At 38.5% G+C, this 23,018-nt stretch overlaps 1 protein-coding gene, 1 long non-coding RNA gene and 5 other non-coding genes across 7 annotated transcripts; 4 read left to right on the top strand and 3 right to left on the bottom strand.

The window, feature by feature from the left end:
* Positions 1-5,822: 5,822 nt before the first annotated feature.
* On the top strand, positions 5,823-14,956 carry LOC110050958 (uncharacterized). The gene is made up of 5 exons (XM_020756939.2): positions 5,823-6,143; positions 6,797-6,913; positions 9,426-9,576; positions 12,554-12,636; positions 13,829-14,956. The coding sequence occupies exons 1-5, from the start codon at positions 5,840-5,842 to the stop codon at positions 14,449-14,451; spliced, it is 1,278 nt and encodes a 425-aa protein (XP_020612598.2). The 5' UTR covers positions 5,823-5,839; the 3' UTR covers positions 14,452-14,956.
* Positions 7,038-12,025, bottom strand: LOC149098031 (uncharacterized). The gene is made up of 2 exons (XR_016203692.1): positions 11,304-12,025; positions 7,038-9,016 (listed from the first exon to the last, which is right to left on the bottom strand). It is a non-coding gene; the product is annotated as an uncharacterized LOC149098031 (long non-coding RNA).
* Positions 14,957-15,947: 991 nt separating the features above from the next.
* Trnas-gcu (transfer RNA serine (anticodon GCU)) lies at positions 15,948-16,029 on the bottom strand. Its single transcript has one exon. It is a non-coding gene; the product is annotated as a tRNA-Ser (tRNA).
* A 1,241-nt stretch (positions 16,030-17,270) lies between these two features.
* Positions 17,271-17,352, bottom strand: Trnas-gcu (transfer RNA serine (anticodon GCU)). Its single transcript has one exon. It is a non-coding gene; the product is annotated as a tRNA-Ser (tRNA).
* A 2,336-nt stretch (positions 17,353-19,688) lies between these two features.
* On the top strand, positions 19,689-19,770 carry Trnas-gcu (transfer RNA serine (anticodon GCU)). The gene has a single exon. It is a non-coding gene; the product is annotated as a tRNA-Ser (tRNA).
* A 1,539-nt stretch (positions 19,771-21,309) lies between these two features.
* Positions 21,310-21,391, top strand: Trnas-gcu (transfer RNA serine (anticodon GCU)). Its single transcript has one exon. It is a non-coding gene; the product is annotated as a tRNA-Ser (tRNA).
* A 1,269-nt stretch (positions 21,392-22,660) lies between these two features.
* Trnas-gcu (transfer RNA serine (anticodon GCU)) lies at positions 22,661-22,742 on the top strand. The gene has a single exon. It is a non-coding gene; the product is annotated as a tRNA-Ser (tRNA).
* Positions 22,743-23,018: the final 276 nt, after the last annotated feature.

Here is a 23,018-nt window from a genome sequence, read left to right as displayed (position 1 = left end):
AGAGTAAAGAGTAAAGAGTAAAGAGTAAAGAGTAAAGAGTAAAGAGTAAAGAGTAAAGAGTAAAGAGTAAAGAGTAAAGAGTAAAGAGTAAAGAGTAAAGAGTAAAGAGTAAAGAGTAAAGAGTAAAGAGTAAAGAGTAAAGAGTAAAGAGTAAAGAGTAAAGAGTAAAGAGTAAAGAGTAAAGAGTAAAGAGTAAAGAGTAAAGAGTAAAGAGTAAAGAGTAAAGAGTAAAGAGTAAAGAGTAAAGAGTAAAGAGTAAAGAGTAAAGAGTAAAGAGTAAAGAGTAAAGAGTAAAGAGTAAAGAGTAAAGAGTAAAGAGTAAAGAGTAAAGAGTAAAGAGTAAAGAGTAAAGAGTAAAGAGTAAAGAGTAAAGAGTAAAGAGTAAAGAGTAAAGAGTAAAGAGTAAAGAGTAAAGAGTAAAGAGTAAAGAGTAAAGAGTAAAGAGTAAAGAGTAAAGAGTAAAGAGTAAAGAGTAAAGAGTAAAGAGTAAAGAGTAAAGAGTAAAGAGTAAAGAGTAAAGAGTAAAGAGTAAAGAGTAAAGAGTAAAGAGTAAAGAGTAAAGAGTAAAGAGTAAAGAGTAAAGAGTAAAGAGTAAAGAGTAAAGAGTAAAGAGTAAAGAGTAAAGAGTAAAGAGTAAAGAGTAAAGAGTAAAGAGTAAAGAGTAAAGAGTAAAGAGTAAAGAGTAAAGAGTAAAGAGTAAAGAGTAAAGAGTAAAGAGTAAAGAGTAAAGAGTAAAGAGTAAAGAGTAAAGAGTAAAGAGTAAAGAGTAAAGAGTAAAGAGTAAAGAGTAAAGAGTAAAGAGTAAAGAGTAAAGAGTAAAGAGTAAAGAGTAAAGAGTAAAGAGTAAAGAGTAAAGAGTAAAGAGTAAAGAGTAAAGAGTAAAGAGTAAAGAGTAAAGAGTAAAGAGTAAAGAGTAAAGAGTAAAGAGTAAAGAGTAAAGAGTAAAGAGTAAAGAGTAAAGAGTAAAGAGTAAAGAGTAAAGAGTAAAGAGTAAAGAGTAAAGAGTAAAGAGTAAAGAGTAAAGAGTAAAGAGTAAAGAGTAAAGAGTAAAGAGTAAAGAGTAAAGAGTAAAGAGTAAAGAGTAAAGAGTAAAGAGTAAAGAGTAAAGAGTAAAGAGTAAAGAGTAAAGAGTAAAGAGTAAAGAGTAAAGAGTAAAGAGTAAAGAGTAAAGAGTAAAGAGTAAAGAGTAAAGAGTAAAGAGTAAAGAGTAAAGAGTAAAGAGTAAGAACCAGATCTATTTCACTTTTTACAGCTTAACAAGAGCTTTTTACAATGTTTCTATTTGCCAAAAATCGAGCGATGGCATACGAAACAATAAAGCTGAGTAAGTAGGCGTACTTACCACTCTACTGTGGCTGCGAAATTAGTGAAGCGCGACCGTTAACGCGTTTCAATTTTCACATTTAAATGCATAGCCAACAACTTCATTAAAAAAAAAGCCCCATTGAACCCAAAATAACAGCGCATATTAGACAGTTGTTTGTTTTAATTCGGCCAGCGTAAAAGAACGTATTTCTCTGTGTGAGAAAATATTATGAAAACTTCAATGACGTCATACATATGCCCACGAGACAGGCAAGTCTTAAGTTCCTCAAAATACGAAGCGTGTAACATATTGTAACTGAACAGGCTTTAGAATATCCAAAATTTGTGATATTTAACTCAGTGGTTTCCTCTTTTCTACTCATTTATAATTGTGATGAAGTCAATTTAAATGTCAATTTTGTGGGGTCAATTTCAGACTGAAGATCACAAAATGAACTTTGGTAACAAGCATTTTCGTTTTCAGCACGTCAGGTTACTTCAGAAAACTCTTGCTTCCAGCTTTTATTCAGAAATGCTTCTCGATTTTTCTGAGAAGGGCTTTATCCAAATACCGACTAGTCTATCAGTGGCATGGCTGTAAACTAGCTAAGTTTAGTGCTTGTATAGCTAAGTGCATGAAGACTATAAATAAGATTTACATTCTATATATTTAACATTAACAACAACAAAACCGCGTTAGAATGCCGCAATTCCCAGTCCCGTAGTGAGGTTTTTTTTTTCCCAAAAAAACTATTAAAGTGCGCCTAACCCAAATTTTTTTTTCCCTAAAACGAATCCACTTGTTATTTGAAGCATTTGGGCGAAAAAAGTTTTGAATTTGGTTGAATCCTCGATTTGCTATGCCCTTTCAAAGTCACGCCTGAAGTGTTACACGACCGCGTTTCAGGGAGTCTGGGGCGGCGGTTGCTGATGACGTCTACCCAGGAACCAAACACAATGGCGCCTCAGTCAGCTCTCTGTATTTCTTCGAGAAAATGGAAAACAAAACTAATCGTTCCAATATAGTTTGGGAGTAAAACGTCCAAGTTTTGTTTCAGAATCATTTATTTTTCGTCACTGTAGTCAGAGTTAGGTTTCGATTAGGAAGACACCGAAATAAACTTCGATCGAGCACGTTCGACAACTGTGAACCCACTACTTAGAGCTTTGAGAACAATTTGCAATATTACAATCGACGACGGGGAAGAGTTCTTTACCGACGAGCTGCTTGTATATTAGGAATGGAAAGCTAGAAAGCGTACAGTTGCGACCTATTTACACATCAGTATATTTGGTCGTAACGCTTCTTGATTGATCACTCAGCTTTGCCGGCTATTTTATAAATGCTGCGGGACTGGAAGATATAGGTTGTCGGTAGTATTTCGACAAATTGCTGGTTGGCTTTAAGCAGAAATTTTTGAAAATAGCGTTTGAAAGTCTGCGGAACAAATTCCAGTGAGAGTTCTCCAATGGTTCTCACAGACTCAGTTCGCTTGTTTCGGTTCGACAAAATCAACCATCGTTTATGTCTTTATTGTTCCATTGACCGATCATCGCCAGTAAATTGTACAAGATATCTTTTTTTAGATTTGGGATATTGCTGCAACAGCCGATAGCACTTCTGGAAGGCACTTCTGCGCACTTTTCGAATCTGTATTGCACCATCCTGAAGGAAAACATAGGCACGCAAGGCGTGCAAGAGTTATTTTTTGTGTGAAGTGTCGGAGATAGGAGCATTCATGGTACAGTAATGATTTGGTTAATTTGACAAGTTTTTTTGGTGGCGATGTTACATCGGTCATGGTAAGATAGCTAAATAGTAAGGCATAAAATGTTTGACTGAACAAACTACAGTAATCTGACACGTCTCCAGATTAATGTAGATACCATCTTATTTTCTAACAGGCAATTTGATTCGTTCTTTGATACAACCCGCACTGTGATTGGTGTGACACGCGCACATGCATAACTCCCTCACTCACCGATCACATAACCCTTCCAACCCCCAAGAGGAATTTTTGCTCAAAAATACTCAAATTAATTTAGAGACTTTTTCGCATTTTATACAAGTCGTAAGTTTACCTTTTTACACAACACAACACAACTTCACCAAAAATAGAAAGAAAGAGAAAAAAAACCTCTCACGCGTTTAAAGTCTGATTTAATTAAATTGTACTTTAACTTGGTGCCGCGCAGTCTTCAAAGAACATTTGAGCAGTTTTGATACTTTTTACCTTAAAAAATATCGGACTGAAATGAATGTCATCAAATAAAACTATTAAACTGCTACTGCAGAGACGTAAAAACCGTCCAGAAATGAAAGCTTCTTTTTTGTTTCACATCCTGGAAACAATAGCCGATAACTTGTCAGCTCTAACTGAATTTACTCCCATATAAAAAAACAAGTGTTAAGTTACCATTTGTTACTAAAGATAGCAAACATCTCGTGGGAAAGAGTGGTGACGATTCGTCCGCTCTAATTGAATTTACTCCCTTGTGAAAAACAAGAGTGTCAAATTACACTTTGTAACTAAAAAACAAAAATATCTCGTTACAATTGCATGCAACAAGAACAAAACAATCGTTACCCGCACTTACTATTGTAAACGTTAGAACTGTTTCAAATCTTAAGTCTCGTCCCCTCTAAAACATCTCCTAAGAGCTAGAAGCGACGATTCGTGACCTCTAATTGAATTTACTCCTTGTGAAAAACAAAAGGATCAAATTACCTTTGTAACCAAAAATAAAAAAATCTCGTTGCATTTGCATACTACTAACTCACGAACTGCTTCAAACCTCAAGGCTCATCTCGTTCATTTAACTAAAATCCTCAGCCTAACCCACAGAAAATGTCGAAGTAAACCCAATATATGAATACTTCCTCCTCTTTTATAGAAGAACAAATATGGCCGTTCTGAACTCTATCGGGACCAAATCTTCTCACATACTATTTACCTTTACAACAAGAAATTTGATTGGCTGTTTATGGTAGACCCAATCTGATTGGTGTGACATACATACATCTCTCACTCACTCACTCACTCACTCACTCACTTACTCACTCACTCACTCATCCATTGACCCGTCCATAACATACCCGACGCGCCGACTAAGAGGTATTTTTTTTTTACAAAAAAATAGCTCAATGAGAGGACGTGAGATATTCGACCTTTCTGGGTAGACGTCACAACAGCCGCTGGACCCATTCTCCTCAAACTCGGGCGTGAAACAAAATGGCGGTGTTTTGGGGCTATTTTCGAGATTTCGTCGGGGCACAGAAAATCGAGGATTTAACCGAATCCAAAAATTTTTTCGCAGAAGTATTTCAAATAAAATGTGTAGATTTATTTTAGCGAAAAAAAAAATTGGGGGGTTAGGTGCACTTTAAAATAGTGCAGATATTTTTGCCCAGCGCCTGTAGCATGGTCCTAACCTGGCGTTCTTGCAAACACAGGTTCGACTCACACTGCAGCACATGTTGTAGACTACGAGTAGTCTCTCTTGCTTAGTCCGTCGTGCGTGACGCGAAAGAAGACCGTCAAAGAAAGCCACGAGGAAGGAATTCAAGGATTTCGCGCGGCCGTCTTCTTCCTCGCGGGTTTCTTTCGCGTCACGCACGACGGACTAAGTGAAAGAGGGACAAAGAGGGACTACTCTTTGTCTAGATATATTGCACGATACTTCAGAAGCTCAGAATTCATGTCTTGGTGCCAGCTAATATATTTTTTTAGAACTCAATGAACGATATACATGTATTCAAATGAATATATGAAAGACCATATATCTGAACTGCGGAGAAAGATATAAAGATATGATTGATCATCGCAGTTATACACACAACTTAAGCAGTTGTGAAATTAAAGCCTGAAAAAATTTCGGGCCTGAACGGGCTTCGAACCCATGACCTCTGCGATAATGTTTCTCGGCTCAGTTGGTAGAGCACCGCACCGGTAACGCAGAGGTCAGGTCCTGTTCAGGCCTGAATTTTCTTCAGGCTTTAATTTCACAACTGCTGATAAGTTGTGTGTATCTAAAATGTAAATGTAAAAGGAAATTTAATGTCAAACACGGGGAGTGCTTGCGCAATCACCCGAGCCAGAGGCTCATGATTAAGTGCTTGGCAATAATCCGGATCGAATCAGAATTAGGAATGTTGGTTTCTGGGGAGAGGGGAAAACCGGAGTAGCCGGAGAAAAACCTCTCGGAGCAAGGAAGAGAACCAACAACAAACTCAACCCACGTATGACGCCTGGATCGGGAATCGAACCCGGGACACAGTGGTGGGAGGCGAGCGCTCTCACCACTGCGCCAACCCTGCTTCCCGTATAGCTGCGATGATCAATCATATCTTCATATATACATGTACTCTTTCATACGAAGTTCCGTAGTTTAGATGTACCCTTTCACTCTGATAAAGGAAAGAGTTAATAGACAGACCGCACACAGCAGACTTCAACAGGCGTTCCTAAACACCCGTCAGAGACTAAACACCAGTCACCAGTTCTCCCTGATGTAGAAGTGGAGACAGTGGAGAATGGAGGAGAATGAAGAATGTATGCCATTTGACTTGGTAATCCGCAACGGTAGAGTCATAAATGCAGCCAGTGGCTTGGATATAATTGCAGATGTTGGAATCAGAAGTAAAAGGATTGCTTCGATTGAACCTGATCTTGAAGGAAAATGCTTTGAGGAGTATAATGCAACTGGATGCATTGTAACGCCAGGTTTGATTGACATTCACGTGCATGTTTATCAGCATGCTACGCCGCTAGGTATTGATGTAGACGAGACATGCCTGGCCAGGGGTGTGACAACTGTTGTTGATGCTGGAAGTGCAGGTATGTTGTTGTGCATAATACTGCAAATTATTTGAAGCCATGTTGTTTATAAATAGGTATTTAGGGATAAAGGATAGCAACCCCCCCCCCCCCTACACCCACCTTGTCGCTATTCCCCCATAAATGGAGATTCCCTCATAAATTCTGAAAACAGCTTTTAATAATAAGAGTTGTTCACACTCCTACATGAAATGAATTAGGATATTGAGCTCTGATAGAATTAAGACTCCACCAAAACCAACCACTTAATTTTTTGCTATTAATAAGAAAATAAAAGCATTACAAGCTTCAAATAATCAGAGAGCTGAAAAGTAAGTTGACTGGCCTTAAATAAGTGGCACACCAGAGTTTGGCAAGCAATTTTGGTAACAGCCTGGCAGGACTAAAAAACCAGGTGTCATATTACACCCCTACCTCCACATAACGGCCACTCTCATTTGTCCCCAAGGTGGCTGTTGTAGAGAGGTTTGACTGAAATTTACATTACACAGGAAAGAGAGGAGTTACAAAAAACTAAAAGCAAATAACTCAGTTTATGCTATAAGACAAAGTACTGCTATTCTTTATGTCCACAGTGACTTGTACATGTGCTGAAGTGTATGTGAAACTGCTTCTTTTAAGATAATCTACACTTTTCTTATCTTTTGCCTTAGGAGCCACAACCTTCCCTGGCCTTCGTAAATTTATTGCGGAAAAGTCACAGACCAGAGTGTTGTCTCTGCTCCATATAGCAGCTCATGGGCTGGCATCAGCAGGCTGCACGGGATGGGGTATGTAAAATTTGCCAACCATCATGAAATGTTAGAGATTAATTACTTTTTGTAATGGGATAGCATGATACCTTAAAGGCATCTTTTCTATCAGTTAACATTTACACAAAAAGCAACTAAAAAATGTGTCAAATAGGCATTGTGATTTAATAACATTACATCCTGTTTTGGTAACACTGAATTTATATCTACATGTAGAATTATATAAATTGTCTTAATACATGCTACTAGCTATTTAGAGGGAGGCGGCGTGGCCAAGTGGTTTAGGGCACTGGATTTGAAATCTGGAGGTCCCTGGTTCAAATCCTCCACCCTACTGCTATTTGGATTTGTTCTCGGTAGCTCCTAGTTCAACTCCTCGACTGCATTGTGTAAATAGCCAACTGGTCAGCCTCCCACCAGTTGGGATTCTTAATAGTTTATGTTATATTTGAAATATTTGTTTATTTATTTACAGTGTCCCCAATTAGCACATTAGTGCTAAATACATCGACACCTAAATAAAGTGATTTTTTTTTTATTAGCCAGGAATTATAAACTTATTAATGAGCATTGATAATTCCAGATATCAAAAAATATACTTGCATGATGTTCAGCACGTTGCAAGTGTGAGAAAAGAAAAAAATATGAATCCCTCTTTTAAACCCATGACCCTCCAGAATTACCAGATGGGTAACCTGAGCTGGTGTTCTAACCACTGAGCAACAGAAAGAGTCAATGGTGAGCTTGGACAGGTTCACACGTCCTACATTAATAGAGTGCTAGGATAAAACCAAATGATGAAAGCATGTGGAGTGGGATGACCTGAATCTGGTAACACAGTCCGCACTATTAAGTGTCTGTAACTTCTATCTGGCTTTCATGAACAGATTTTCAGTCCAGTTCCAAAAAAAAAAACAGTCAAAACAATCAAATCTCCTGGCCATTTTTGATTATCTATATTTATGTAACTTTTATTGTTGTGTGAGAATTGGGTTTGTATGCTGTTCTTGAATTGTTTCTTCAGTTTATTACTAGTATACTGCTGCATTCTGCTTCCTAATAAATTATTTTCTCATGTTCTGAATTATTTATAACAAGAAATGAGTAGTCATCTCGATCACTACTGAGAATTGTGGGTTTAATGCAACGCAAGAGGAGTTTATCTTTAATATTTACATTATAACGCATTGTGTATTAAGAATGAGTGATGTACATGTAAATAACTGGTTTGAATTTCTGGCTAGTTCTAAGTTTTATCAATCAGTTTGAATTAATTTTTTTGTTTTGTTTCAAATGACAATTTATAAACTTCATATATTAATATGATATTAAAAAGTCTCTTGAGACTATAACATGAGTAAGTGCACAGACATATCCCCCAAAATGAGCAATCAATTATCACTTTTACTGGGCGGTACAACATAGATAATTGAACATGACATCCCTTGAGGGCTAGGCTGTTTTCATTCATCACACAATCTAGTAGGATAAACAATAGTACAATACTGAATGAATGAACATTCCCTTATTCTAGCAGTTAGCACAAACACTATTCATATCTGTATTTTAGCTTCTATCTCGTCATGTAATCTAGTAAAATATTGGTTCCCTCTGTGAGTACTGGAACACAAATTACTTAAAACAAAAGAAATTAAAGACAGGAAACAAAACAAATCCAAATAAAGACTAATCCCAAGTGACCAAAAATACAAAGCTTTCTGGTACCTGCAGAAAGACCCAAAATATCGTAGCTTCTTCTAGATTGGCCCATACATTTGTTAGCCCCATTCATGGCTAACAAGCTTGCCACGTGCATCTCTTTAGTTCATAGTACAGCTGTACCTATTGGTTGAACTTTGAGACACTGTCTTGCTATATAAATTTCAATACACTGTCACAGGGCATTATCCTGGCAGCTTGCACAAGAATACACAGTTTGTAACAATTTATCTTTAAAATTTCCCACCCCCCTCCCTTGGAGAAGGGCTTTTTTTCGTTATTTGTCATTAAACTGGGGTCACTCCTTGTGGTTCAGTTAAGTCTGCATAGGGACTTGCCATTGCTTGTGTCTTGCCATCTTATATCCTGGCCTTTATCTTGTGCAATCCAGCCTGTGCTGTGCTGGGGAGATAAAAAAGGCTTTGCCAATACTCTTCTCTTATTCCCACATTAGTGGGGGAATAAGTGAGGCTTTTAGTTTTTGCACCTATCATGAAGTTGTGTCAAGCCTGCCACAGGGCTGCTGTGTCCCCCTCAATTACACCGTATTGTTGTTTGCAAATTTGGTCTGGTTACCTTTTACCTGGTTGCGTTACATTCTACACTTAGTTTGAATAGCGGAATAGTGACATTAATGCAACATGTATGCTTTTAGAAATTGAAAAAAGAAATTGCTACATCTGACACAACAAATTTGTTTTTATTTTATTTTCAAAATTACCAAATTGCAAACAATTGTTCTGTTGTATTTCTGTATTTAACAGTTTATTTCAATGTTTACTACAGTGTTTATTTTGTTTGTTTTTCACAGTAAAAGGAGGAGAATGTGACTCACTAAACCAAGTAAATTCTAAGTTATGCATTGAGTGCATAAACCAAAACAGAGATGTAATAGTAGGAGTAAAAGTTCGCCTCTCTGCAAGTGCCGCCAGTGACGGAGCCAATGAAGAGGAAGCTTTCAAGTTTGTTTAAAGTTTTCAATTTTTGTTCTTGTTTCTGTATTAAAGATAAATTATGTTACTTATTGTGAAAATTAGTCAAAGCGCAAGGAAATGTTCAGTTATCCTATGTTGAAATATCTAGATTAACTACTACTACCAGTTAAGTGAATGTGAATTTTCATGAATAAAAGTGAATTGTGAGACTAGCCAGTGATGTTGCTAAGTTTTGTTAGTAGTGAACTGTGAACTGTAGACCTTTGACTGTATACAAGTTAACAGACCTATCGATATTTTATTACGTAGCTGCATAATTTAGTGTTAATAGTATCGGTAAAAATATACAATTGAATGGCTTGGTGCAAGACTGACGTAAGTGACTTTTTCGGGTGAAAAATGATTTTTTTGTTCAAAAGCGCCCGAATTTTTGCGTGTCGTCTGCAATTGAGTAGAAGAGCATAGCCCCGCATATTTTTTTAGCTGGTTTGCGCTTTGTCTTCGGAAAAAAAGAAAGAAACATTAGGACAACGGTGACTTCAAAACAATAATACAGGGCCGCAAAACGAAATGGATGACCATGGGCCTTAGAGAAAGATGAGCCTATAGCTTGACGGTTACAGTAAAGGTAACATAACCCCACGGCTAGCGTTAGACCTAAAAGCAAACCCTAACCCTTGGCCTAGGTTTAGCATTTAGTGTTAGGGTTACCGTTTTAGTCCTAGGGTTTAGGGTTAAGGCTAGGGCTAGGGCTAGGGCTAGGGCTAGGGTTAGGGCTAGGGCTAGGGCTAGGACTAGGGCTAGAGCTAGGGCTAGGGCTAGGGTTTAGGGTTAAGGCTAGGGCTAGGGCCAGGGCTAGGGTTAGGGTTTAGGGTTAAGGCTAGGGCTAGGGCTAGGGCTTAGGGTTAGAGTCTCTAAACACTTTGTGGTAGGGTTAGTTCTATTTTGGTGCTAGCCTAGGGAAAATAATAAAAGAAGAAAACGGTTCATTTCATAAACACAGCATGCATGATCGGGAATCTAAATAAAGTCAACGACCAGTGTCTATTAGCGGTGGTTACCTATCTTCTGAGAGTGAAACGTTTTGCCATCAGTGAAAACATGAAACTCGTTTAGAACAGAAAAGAGTTCGGTTTGCATTCTTTCGAAAAAAAAAAAAGTGAAAATCACTAGCGAAATGCGACATTTCATAGGTGCTACTGCGATGATGTAAAATGTTTTGAAATGCAATGTGCTATAACAGCGATGCTTGCCATTACTTTGACTGCGTGACGAACAACAAATACCTTATAAAACATATTTCGTGAAACGTTTTGCAATCAGTGAAAACATGAAGCTCCTTAAGAACTAAAAAGAGTTTGGTTTGCATTCTTTCAAAAAAAAAAAAAGTGAAAATCACTGGCGAAATGCGGCATTTCATAGGTGCTACTGCGATGTAAAACGTTTTGAAATTCAATGAGCTATAACAGCGCAGCTTGCCATTACTTTGACTGCGTGACGAACAACAAATACCTTATAAAACATATTTCGTGAAATGTTGCCACAAGGAATTAACGCTTGACATTCGAAGAGAGACGATTTTTCCGAATTACAGTACTTGAACGGCTGAGTCAATCTGAAATTGCTCCGTCTCTGCGATAATTAAATACCCTGTATATTTGTGAAAACACTGAACTGAATCTAAGCGGGAAGACCGAAAACAAACGGAAAATATATAGCAAAAGGAATGGCATATTTAAAGACAAAAGACTTACACTGTTGTCTCTTTCTCTCGCCATCTTCTAACCTCACAAACGAATCATTTCATTGGGATTCCATGATAATAAAGGCAAGAAAGCCGCTAGTCCATAATATGATTGGCGTTTGTTTGCCCCAGTTCCCAAAAGGTCAACTGTCACACTGTAACACAACAATGGTCAACAATCGCGACTTTGGATCAATCATTTCTCTTACATGAAAACATTGGCCATTTATTCCTGGAAAGAATCGGGGCTTAGGGCTATTTTTGTCTAAATGAAGTAATACATTACTTTTCTCAGTGAAAAAAATATCTTTTCCGTCGATTCTGTTTCAATTAATATTCCGTTGGCTGAGCGAAATGTAAGTTTTTCACGTTTTCCATTGCCGACTGAGATCGACTGACAAGACCTATCGAGATGCATTAAAGATTATTATGGGATATCCCTGAGCAACTTCAACACGGCAAGGCCTACGGGCCGATTAAACAGATTTTTTTAGCGTCTAAAAGCACTTCTTTATTTCCAAACGTTCTGCACAGCAACATTTGGCAAATGGGCCACTTCTCGCCATCGACTCATTTTTTGGTATGAGAAGTGCTTTCAAACTCCTCGCCTGGCTTCAGTGTGCCTTCGACCGCTTAGCGATCTTGGAACAGCAACACATCTCGCTTCTTTGAGATATGCTAGTGACTTACGGGTTTCCGGACTTAATGAAGTCCTTTCACCGCCAGGCGGGCGCAAATACGAGTCAAATAAGCGGACTTCATGCAACAGGTGAGGTTTCAACTTGTCTGATCGAAAGCTTGACGTTGTCTTGGGCGCCAAAATAATGCAAACGCAAGCTTACGTCACAACGTAGTTGAAGAAATTCATTTCCAGATCCCGTCTTTGAGTGAGTAAACTTTCCACTTTGTTTTGTACATCAGGCGAAAAAAACAAGGAATACAAACACAGGGCAATGTTTTCCTATTACGTTGGAGACCACATGCAAAAATTTGGGCGCTTTTGAACGAAAAAATCATTTTTCACCCGAAAAAGTCACTTACGTCAGTGTTGCACTAAGCCATTCAATTAGGCATTTTGTACTAACTAGGGATATTTAACTGTATGGTTTTTGTGATGATCTATTTATTTGAATATTATCTATTTATTAATTTTTTTGCATACACATAATTTCGTATTTTGATTGAGCTTACCTAGCTCTTAGGCTTAACATGTTTAAATAGAGTGTTGATTGATTGATTATGGTTTCTTTGTGACAACAGGAGAGCTCTGAATGTGTCGTCAGAAACCAATGTCCCACTTATGACCCATCACACATTTTCCACAATTCCTGTTCAGCAAACAGGTGAGTTTTTTAAAGTTTCATTGCTCTACAGGATAATTTAACTGACATGACTTGTAATCTTGGCAACCACAGAAATGTTTACTTGACTGGTTACAAAAAGTACACATAAACTACATATTTGACAGAATCTGATCAATGATATAATAATATTTAGTATATATGAAAAATGGCCTCTGTTTGGCTTGAAAATATGCTCGAATATTATTTTTTCTGCAGACATACATACATACATTATCTGTTCCTAGAGGCAAATAGTGTTCTGAGAGCTTAAGCTTGAGGAAAACTGTAAACTTTGAGGAGCAGATTATGTCCAACTGAAGGAGAAGTATCTGTCCGTGAGCATATTTTCTTGCCAAATGGAGGCTATTGTGTTGATTAATGTTCTTCAAATATTTTTCATGTGGTTTTGAGAATTGGGGATTCCCCAGTTTTAGCTGGGACACATTCAGTCACGTGACTTATTTAGACCAACCAAGCAAACATATTTGATGGATTGTAACAAGTAATATCGTATGGATACAAGTGCAAATTATTTACCCTATGAGTGACATTGACAAATTCTGTCAGTATGAACAAATTTTCAAATATTCTGAGTAGTGCCACTAATTAAAAGTACTACTAATAGAATTTTTGCATTGACCTTTCATATGACCGATCATTTATTATATGAGTGAGAAAATTATAAAATACTCTGTAATGTGGGCGCATTTATTAGCACTGCAGTTCAAATTTAACAAAATGACTACAAATTGGCCTGCTGTCACACAAATAATCACATGAACAGAAGCAATTTGCCTGGTAAACGTAACATTTGCTTGCAATGCTTATTGTTGATCTGTCAAGTTGAGTTGTTTGTTGAGCTTTGTGTCAATTCTTGACATAATTTTATTGGAGCTTTGGCTAGATTCTTGAATTAAGACTTTCACTAATTCAATGTGGGTTTCTTTTAACCAAAGTATCCATTGGATGATTTCTAACTAACTAACTGTGACGTGCAAGAATCCCATCCCATAAGGAAGGGGCAGAGGTGGGCGTAGCAATGCTGATAGCCACATCATGTTACAGAAGCTGTAGTTGTGCCCCGGCATTACTGAGGCTCGGATACAAGGCGTTTCTTGTGTTCACTACTATTAGGCGTTAAGTCAATACCTTTTAATTATGATTTATTTGTTTTTCACTGGTGTCGATTTAGGACAACAAAAAATGTCGTGTCCAGGGAGCTTACGCGCTGGAGATATATACACCCACTGTCTTCATGGCTGGTCAAGCACCATCATCAACCCACTGAATAGTCAAATCCACCGTGAAGTGCACGATGCTCACAAGCGAGGGGTACTTTTTGACGTGGGCCATGGATGTGGGTCGTTCTCGTGGACTGTAGCAGAGATATGTGCGAAAGAGGGCTTTTGGCCAGACATAATCAGTTCTGATTTGCACGTGGAATCTGTAGATGGTCCCGCGTACGATTTGTTGACTGTGATGACGAAAATGCTGCACGTGGGAATGCCTTTGATTGAAGTTATCAAAGCTGTTACTATGACACCAGCTGTTGCCATTGGCCGAAACGATGTGATTGGCTCGTTAAGCCATGGTCGTGTAGCAGATATCACAATTTTACGTCTTGAAGATGTTGACATTGATCTTGAAGATTGTCACGCGCAGTTAAGAAGGATTAAACAGCGTTTCTTGCCTGTTGCGGTGTTTAAGAATGGTGTTCGTTTCAAGACTACCATGCCAAACTCGTTTCCGAATACCAGTAAATGGAAAGATTTAGCCTCGTTACAAGATGACCTTGTTGTCAAAGATGAAGCCTAGTTACATTTTAACAACATAAAATGTTTTACCAAATGAAACTTGTAGAATCAAGATCAGTGATTTAGATACAACTTCACTTTGCTCGTCAACCTCGTTTCCAGGGTCTCTCTCACTCCGGGAGGGCGGGAAGATGAGAAATGCTGGGAACGAGGTTGTCTGTTCCTTACTCTTGTTATGTTGTTTATCCGTTCCCTATATCTCTAAGACAGAATTTTTTTTTTTTCATAAATGGCGATATTACTATGACACATATTCATTAATTGTTTTTCTTTTGATTTTATGAGTATTAGCATGTTAATATGAAATTTGAAATATAAGAAATTGTCCTTGTTGTGTCATCTTTGTATTGTAAAGCAGGAACAACGTCTGGCAATCAACACAGACAGTAAAATGAGGTGCGAAGGATTCGGCAGACGGTGGAATGAAAAGAATGACATTTCTGTAGACCAAAAAGATAACGCATTGCTCGTTTTAAGAACTGATTAAAGGCGCGAACAACTTAAAACCGTGTGTGATTCAATTAGTGCGAATGAAACGGGATGGGGTGTGGTCGGATTGCGCGCTTGTTTTCGCGCGATTTTCCTCGCGCGCTCGCTCAGTTCGCTTTTTGGTAAGAGAAAGATAGAGAAACTAGGCTTAAAGAAGTGAACCGAGTAAAAGAACGACCCAAGAATATATCCATTCGGCTGACGTGATGTTACTATACGACTATCCTGAGTTCACAGAAGCTCCAACTGAACAACAAGAATAATTTCTGCGAGAGAAAGATTAACAAAAGGCTTTTGAGACCACCCCCGCTGTGTACCGGACGAAATTTCAGCGGTTGCGAAAATAAGCCTGAAAAAAAATTCAAACTACTTTGGTTCCAGAGGCTTTCTCTTTTAATTTCCACGTTAAGAGACCCGCTTTTTCAATTCAGTTTCAGAAAAAAGACAAAAACCTCCGAGACTAGAGAAATTCAGGCTTGAATGGGATTCGAACGGGTGACCTGTGTGATACCAGTGCAGTACTCTACCAACTGAGTTTTCAAGCCAGCTAGGAGCTGGCTATATGAATTTGTGATATATCTGTAGAGGTGAAGATGTGAAAGAGAATATATGAGGAAAATCTTTGTCCCGCAGTACAAATATATGTTTCTTATAAATATCTTCAGGCTGGAAGTTTTTTAATTTTAATTTTTTGTAGTTTACTTCTAGTGAATTGGGCTTATTTTGGCAACTGCCCATTAAATTGCGTTCAAAAATAACTGCGGTGATGTCTCATGCCTTTGCACGTCTTGTGGAAAAGAGAAAAAAGTGTGAATAAGTTCAAAGTTTTAAGAAGACAATCATTATAGCTAACCAGAAATAGGATCGGATAATATTATATATATTGATAGGGTCTACTATGGCCCAGCTCCTAACTATTTTTCCCGAGAATTTGATAAATGACTGGATAAAGAGAAACGATTGGGCTTAAAAGCAAAAAGATTTCAAGTCAAGTTTGCCAAAAAGGAACGACGAGGATGGGATTCGAACCCACGCGTGCAGAGCACATTGGATTAGCAGTCCAACGCCTTAACCACTCGGCCACCTCGTCAATTGCCCATTTCCACTACATTTTTGTAAGATTATAAAAACATGTTTTGGAACCTTACGACAGACGATAGTGTATGGTCTTGTATGATGAAATGTGTTTGACTTCTGCATTATATGAGCAGGGCGTTCTCCAAAAGTCGCATGTGTCGCGGCAAACTGTACTATTTTATTTCTATCAGAATATCAAAAACAAACTAAGATAACTAAGATATATCAACAGCTTTAAAAGACATGTAATCGGATGAACTGTAACGCAAGGACCACCTGTACAAACAGTAGGGGAGTGAAGCCGGTTGTTGGTTTAGATCAGGATCAGCAGTGTAAAATAAATAAAACCAATTGAAAGGCTGACCGGACGGCTGAAAAGAATAAATTTAAAGCCCAATATTTCGGTTAGACGGGAATAACCTTCTTTGGGGCTACACTGAAGCTAAGTAGATATGGATAAAACGGTTACAAAATTTATATGATACTTACGAAAATATGTGACATGATTGGTTGACAAAAATAGAGAAAAAGGAAACGTGTACTAAAGCGGATACATAAAAAAATATAGATTAAATTTCGCCACACCTGTTTAAGACGGAAGCCACTTCAACCTGATATCAATTTATTTGGTTCTCTTTTTACGACAGACGCTGTCAGAGCGTAGATTATCTCTCAGAGTTAACTCCATAGAAATTTACGTGACCACATCTAGGAAAAAGAACCACTGCATGTTAATTAACATTTAACAATTATTCCACAATCGCGCTTTGGATATGAGTTGGCAGATGGCCAGCCAGGCACGCAGTGCCCAGTTGGCTATAGCAGTCTCATATCCAAGAAGCGCGAGTGGAATAATTGTTTTATTAAAAACGCCCCCAAAATAGAGAAAACTGAAATAAAATGAAAATAAAAACACCTCCAAAAAGTACGCGCACGCTTACCATATTTGTAAAGCATGGTGCAGTAATGGCTCTTATACCATGATGGCTAAGCCAATGAATTCCTAGATAATTGTCTGGAAAGATTTAAAAGTGGTTAGTGATTCAACTTTAAAATTTCCGGGAAAAATCAAAATTAAAATTAAAATCAAAGGCCGGGGCAAACTTCTATATTCACTTGCAAGGATGTTTTTAAAATTCTGTTCTGGGAGACATTTTGGGTCACAAGAGCAATGAAAGCCAGATATTTACCACTGATTACGGAAAAACGTTTTTGCGCACGCAGTGCTCTAGCTAAAAAGGCACAGGATGCTGACGACGAGGATGGGATTCGAACCCACGCGTGCAGAGCACATTGGATTAGCAGTCCAACGCCTTAACCACTCGGCCACCTCGTCACACGTGTCGGGATAAGATTATTTCATGAGTTGAATATTGTCGATCAGGACTGAAGGCTCCCTCGGCATTAGTGGGTTACTATAGCAGCAAAATCTCTTTCACAGTAAATGGTTTGAACCCAGGAGTATCAGTAGTTAGTATAGCGTGATCGTCCCGGGGAGGGTAGTTCTGAAAAGTTCGGAAGTCATCTTCAGAATCAAATGAATAGTGTTTGTCAGTCGATGATGTTATAAGTCTGGTCCGTTGAACGTGATTGGTCAATTTAGCTGGCTGAAAGACTCGTTTAAAGTTTGTCATCAGTCATTGGTGGGTTTCGATCCGTCTATTGTTAGTCAAATTGGTCGGTTCCAACAGATCGACTTAATTTGACTAACAATAGAGGGACCAAAGACCGACCGATTTGACTAACAATAACATTTTAATACGCTTTACATACCCAATCAGATTCAGTTCTCTTTGAAAATTTCGTGCGAATAGAACCAGCCGGCTTCAAGTTTCCATCAAATTGTCTCAGCTCGTTAGGTTCCTTGATAAGTCCACTGATACCAGGTCTTTGTGATCTAACACACTTGGTTTTGCTGTCGTCTTTTTCGTGTGGAGTGCATTGCTTGAAGCAACGATTTCGATGATCTATGAATCGAACTTGCTGTTCTCATATTGCGCTGCGCCACTACAAGAATGGTAGATTTTTCCCGATCCTCTGTCTTCCCTATTTTTACTCCCTCGATAGGCTTAATTACCCATGCATAATTATCTGATATTTCTCATAAAGACTGTTCCTTCCGAACTCTTTGCCCACTTCCTTTAAAAAGGAATAAATAAACAAATCAATAAGGTGTCTTGGATCTGTAAAGCGTGATTGAAACTAGTGTTTCCAAAATCAATAGCACCAAACGCCGTCAATTCATCTTCTTCAGTCACTCGTAGCCAAAATTGATTCACCCGCAAGTTGCCTAGATCACCGTTCACAAGAATCTTATATTAGGAACTCAAAGAATGGTTAAACATTAATGTGTTACATAGGAATGTGCCGAACTCACTCCATACCATCTTGTCCACCTTGTCTTGTCCTTGTTCAGGTGGAAACGAGGCAAAAAGCGTTTCAAATTCTCCCCAGTGCTCCCTCAACAATTAAGAGGTTCAACACGTGACCAAAGAAATGAACAGGGAAATTACCAAAGGAAGTTTATTGAGTTTCTAACTCCGTGTTTGGACATATCTAGCGCGTGCATGTTGTTCATTTTACGTCATTTCGTACGAGGTGATTTTTTCAATAGTTGTAACATATCAAGAATGATGGACAGCAAAAACTTAAATTTGAATGGTTCTGAGAAAAGGCCGAGACATCACTATTCAATCTCGTACATTATTCATTCAAAAAGGCAGAACAATTGATCCTAATGGTCTGAACATCCGCGAAGAAACATATTAGTTGTTTCCATTTGTTTTCTTTTATTACGTTTTTTTATCATGTTATTTTATTATACCGTATGCTTATTTTAAATTTACACTATCAATTACTTTTGCGTATTTCCGGTATTACGTAAATATCGGCTACATAAAAACACGTACCAATGTAAAATTTTCCATTGTACCTGAAGAAGGCTGGTTTGGCCAGCCGAAATTTAGTACACCTTAAAAAATCATTCTACGTTGTGTCGGTTTTTGCTTTTGTATTGCTCATTATTCATTCGCCTGGTGCCATTTCCCAGCATATTTTTATAGCCAAAAGAAACTCAACTTGCAAAATGCAAATTATGAAAACATTTGCACAAATTGCTGCGTCTTTAATTCGCAGTCAATGATTTAAAAAGTACCAATGGAGAGTTTCTTTCAAATGAAAGATCTACTTGTGTCCATGCTCTCGCGCCAAAGTTGTTCGAGTAAGCTCTGGGTGCGTGATCACCACAGTCTCGTAAAGTAAGGCATGCGCAGTACGAGTGGTGTTACACAGAAACAATGTCTTTTGTGGTACTTCTTTTTCGTGCACGCTCTTTTACACTCCTCTCGTTTGGTAGTTGACTTCCGTCTTGGAGCTGAAACGACAAAGAACAGAACGAATCACTCATTGATAGAGAGCCTGGTTTTTGTTTCAAATAAAATAAAATTGATAATCTATTAAGGCACGTGCTATTCTAGGCCATTGGAACCAGTGGTTTTTTTGGTTGGTTCTTGCTGTTGCTTTGGGAAGAAAAATTTCTTTTCAGGCTCTCGTTATAATTTGAACATGAGATTCGAATTATACGAAGGAGATGTTCAGTCGAGACTACAGTGTCTATTTGAAGACCGAGAATTAACTCATTGCTAGGAAGTTTTTTCTCAGCAGGAAATGTCTGACGAGGTGGCCGAGTGGTTAAGGCGTTGGACTGCTAATTCAATGTGCTCTGCACGCGTGGGTTCGAATCCCATCCTCGTCGTCAGTGTTGTTTAGATTTTTAGCGAAAGCACTGCCTAGGCAAAACGTTTTGCACTGCTCTTGTGCCATGGCCCAAAAAGTCTTCCAGAACAGAATTTTAAAAATGACAACACCCTTGCAAGTAAATTGAGGTCATTATGTATAGAATCTTGCCCCGGCCTTAAATTCTAATTTATTCCGGAAATTTTAATTAAAGTTGAATTACTAACCACTTTTAAATCTTTTCCTCCCGTGTTTAACGCAAGCAATTATCTAGTAACGCATCCAACCTTTTTTCAGGATTTGTGATCCCTTATGTGCTTTTCTTATTTTTCAAGTAATGTTCTACAAAACTGAACCAGTTTCACGAGTTTCCTGTTATCAACTGAGCCTTTACGGCCCTTTAAATCACTCCGTATTATTGATTATTAAAACCTGGATCATTGGATAATGCAATTCAAGAGTTTTCATTGGCTTAGCCATCACGGTATATATAAACAATAGCCCCCATTTGCCTCGAAAATATGCTCGCGGACATTATCTGTTCCGAGAAGCAAACAGTTTTCCGGGAACGAAGCTCGAGGAAAACGGTGAGCTTCGAGGAACAGATAATATCCAAGGACAAATATCCGAACATATTTTCGAAGTCAAATGGAAGTTATTGTGTTTAATACATAGATTTAGGCCAGCCTAAAAGCGTAGCTCCTTGGCCGGGTTGTTCAGAGCTCGATTAAGGTAACCCAGGAAAAGGTAGAATTTTGATTTGAGTTTTGTAACTTTGCGTTGAGGTTTTCTGTATATTGTTTGGCCTTCTGTTTTGAGTTTTAATAATCACCATATACACAAAACAAAGCAGCAAAAAAACATTTGTATAGAAGAAAAAGTTATAATTCGGTTAACTTTTAATCCTGGGTTAGCGTTAACCGGCTTCCGAACAATCCTGCACTGTTTTCAACAGGTAAATCTGAGCTGAGCCCGCGATCCAATCGAAAACCAGCCCTTCGTCAGCGGTAAACTTAAAAAAAACGCGACCTCGATGAGCTGTAAACTTGAGCCTGCGATATGGTCACGTGATATTGGTCAGCGGATACCTTGTTTTTGTCAGGTGTCAATTGATCATAACATGGATGTCCAATAAAGTACACGGTAACTCAAGGCTGCATGTCTCTGTCAACCTTTTATTTGGAGTATGGTCGCCATGTTGCGCGACCCCGTCGTCGTCGTCGTCGCCGTCGTGCGCACGCGCCTACGAGCAATACCGCTAGCCATGATAGCCAGGAGAAAATCAACTCATGGGTTTCCTTTTCTTTCCTATATGAGTATGGGGCTCCGCTTAGCGGCTCTTCGGGCCGCCGGAGCTCGGCTATTATCCTTCAAATATTTTCTCCGACACCGGCAGCTTCCAAAATTGGGGAATATTCTGTGTAATTTCTGATTCTCCGAGATAGAACACGAAGTTGAAAGCCAAATTAGTACGGTTTGTCGCGACACAACACTTTTGGAACGTTCCAAAACATGCTTTAAACATGATCTTATGACATTAATCTAGAGATTGTCAACTGACGAGGTGGCCGAGTGGTTAAGGCGTTGGACTGCTAATTCAATGTGCTCTGCACGCGTGGGTTCGAATCCCATCCTCGTCGTCAGTGTTGTTTACATTTTTAGCGAAAGCACTGTGTACGCAAAACGTTTTGCCGAAAAGGTAAATATTCGGTTTTCATTGCTCTTGTGGCCTAAAAAGTCTTCCAGAGTAGAATTTTAAAAACGGCAACACCTTTGCAATTAAATTGAGGTCATATAGGATCTTGCCCCGGTCTTTGATATTAATTTTAACTTTGATTTTAATTTTTTCCGGAAATTTAAAAGTTGAATTACCAACCACTTTTAAATCTTTCCATCCCTATTTTAATACAGACAATTATCTGGTAACGCATCCAACTTTTTTTCAGGATTTGTGATCCATAATGTGCTTTTCTTGTTTTTCAAGTAATTTTCTACAAAATTGAACCAATTTCACGAGCTTCCTGTTATCAACTGAGACTTTACGGCTCTTTAAATCACTCTGTTGCCAATGATTATTAAAACCTGGATCATTGGATAATGCAATTCAAGAGTTTTCATTGGCTTAGCCATCATGGTACATGAGCAGTTATTATTCAACTTTCCTACACTGTACGAGTTCCGATTTTCTGATTGGCTGATTTGTACCACTTCATACTGGGTTGTGACGAGACAACAACCTTGACGTCATTATCGTGGTGTAATAGCCGTCGTGTAAATTCAACATACCACGGTCATTACACCATGGCTTCGGCTAACTCAGATATAGTGGTTTCAACGCAGTGTTTCTTTGCGCAGTGTATTCAAACTGAATAATAAAAATGTTAACGGACTCATTGCTCGTGAATTATCGATATTTACTTGTACTCTTTTACTAACAATGAACTCGAAACTTTCAATACCGCACTGGGCAAAGCCTCGTCCGGTATTGAAATTTCTCGTTCATTGTTAGTGAACTCGTGCAGGTAAATCCCGATAATTCACTCGCTGAGTGCGTTAACCTGTAATTAACGCACAACGGTTCTTGTTCTTAGATGTGGTCACGTACATTTCTATGAAGTAAATATCGAGAGATAACCTATGCTCTGACAACGTCTTGAAATCAGGTTAGTTTTTTTAGTCTTCGATATATCTCTGTAATATCTGATACTCCGAGACTAAACACAAAATTGAAGGTCGAATTAGTACGGTTTGTCGCGACATGCGTCTTTTGGATCGCGCCCGTGCCCCGCCCAGATTTCATCATAGAAAAGCCATACAGTCCGCACTATCGACTGGCCCTGCGGCTGTCGTAAGGTTCCAAAACATGCTTTAAACATGATCTTACGACATTAATCCCACGATTAACAACTGACGAGGTGGCCGAGTGGTTAAGGCGTTGGACTGCTAATCCAATGTGCTCTGCACGCGTGGGTTCGAATCCCATCCTCGTCGTCACTATTATTTACATTTTTAGCGTGAGCACTGCGTACGCAAAACGTTTTGCCGAAATGGTAAATATTCGGTTTTCATTGCTCTTGAGACCCAAAAAGTCATCCTGAACAGAATTTTAAAAATGACAACACCCTTACAAGTAAATTGAGGTCTTACACCATGGCGGATCCAGACCTTGAGCGAAGAGGGGCCCCCGGTATCAAGACTTGGAGCTAAGGAGAAAGGCGTTTTTTTTTTTTTTTTTTTGGCTTGCCCTGCCGGCTTTTTTTTCTTCTG

This window comes from Orbicella faveolata, unplaced genomic scaffold (genome assembly GCF_042242905.1).
Source record: "Orbicella faveolata isolate gen_17 unplaced genomic scaffold, um_ofav_v1 contig_46, whole genome shotgun sequence".
Classification (NCBI taxonomy): Eukaryota; Metazoa; Cnidaria; class Anthozoa; order Scleractinia; family Merulinidae; genus Orbicella; species Orbicella faveolata.
The sequence above is the reverse complement of the archived record's forward strand: the minus strand, read 5'-3'. Positions and strand labels throughout refer to the sequence as shown.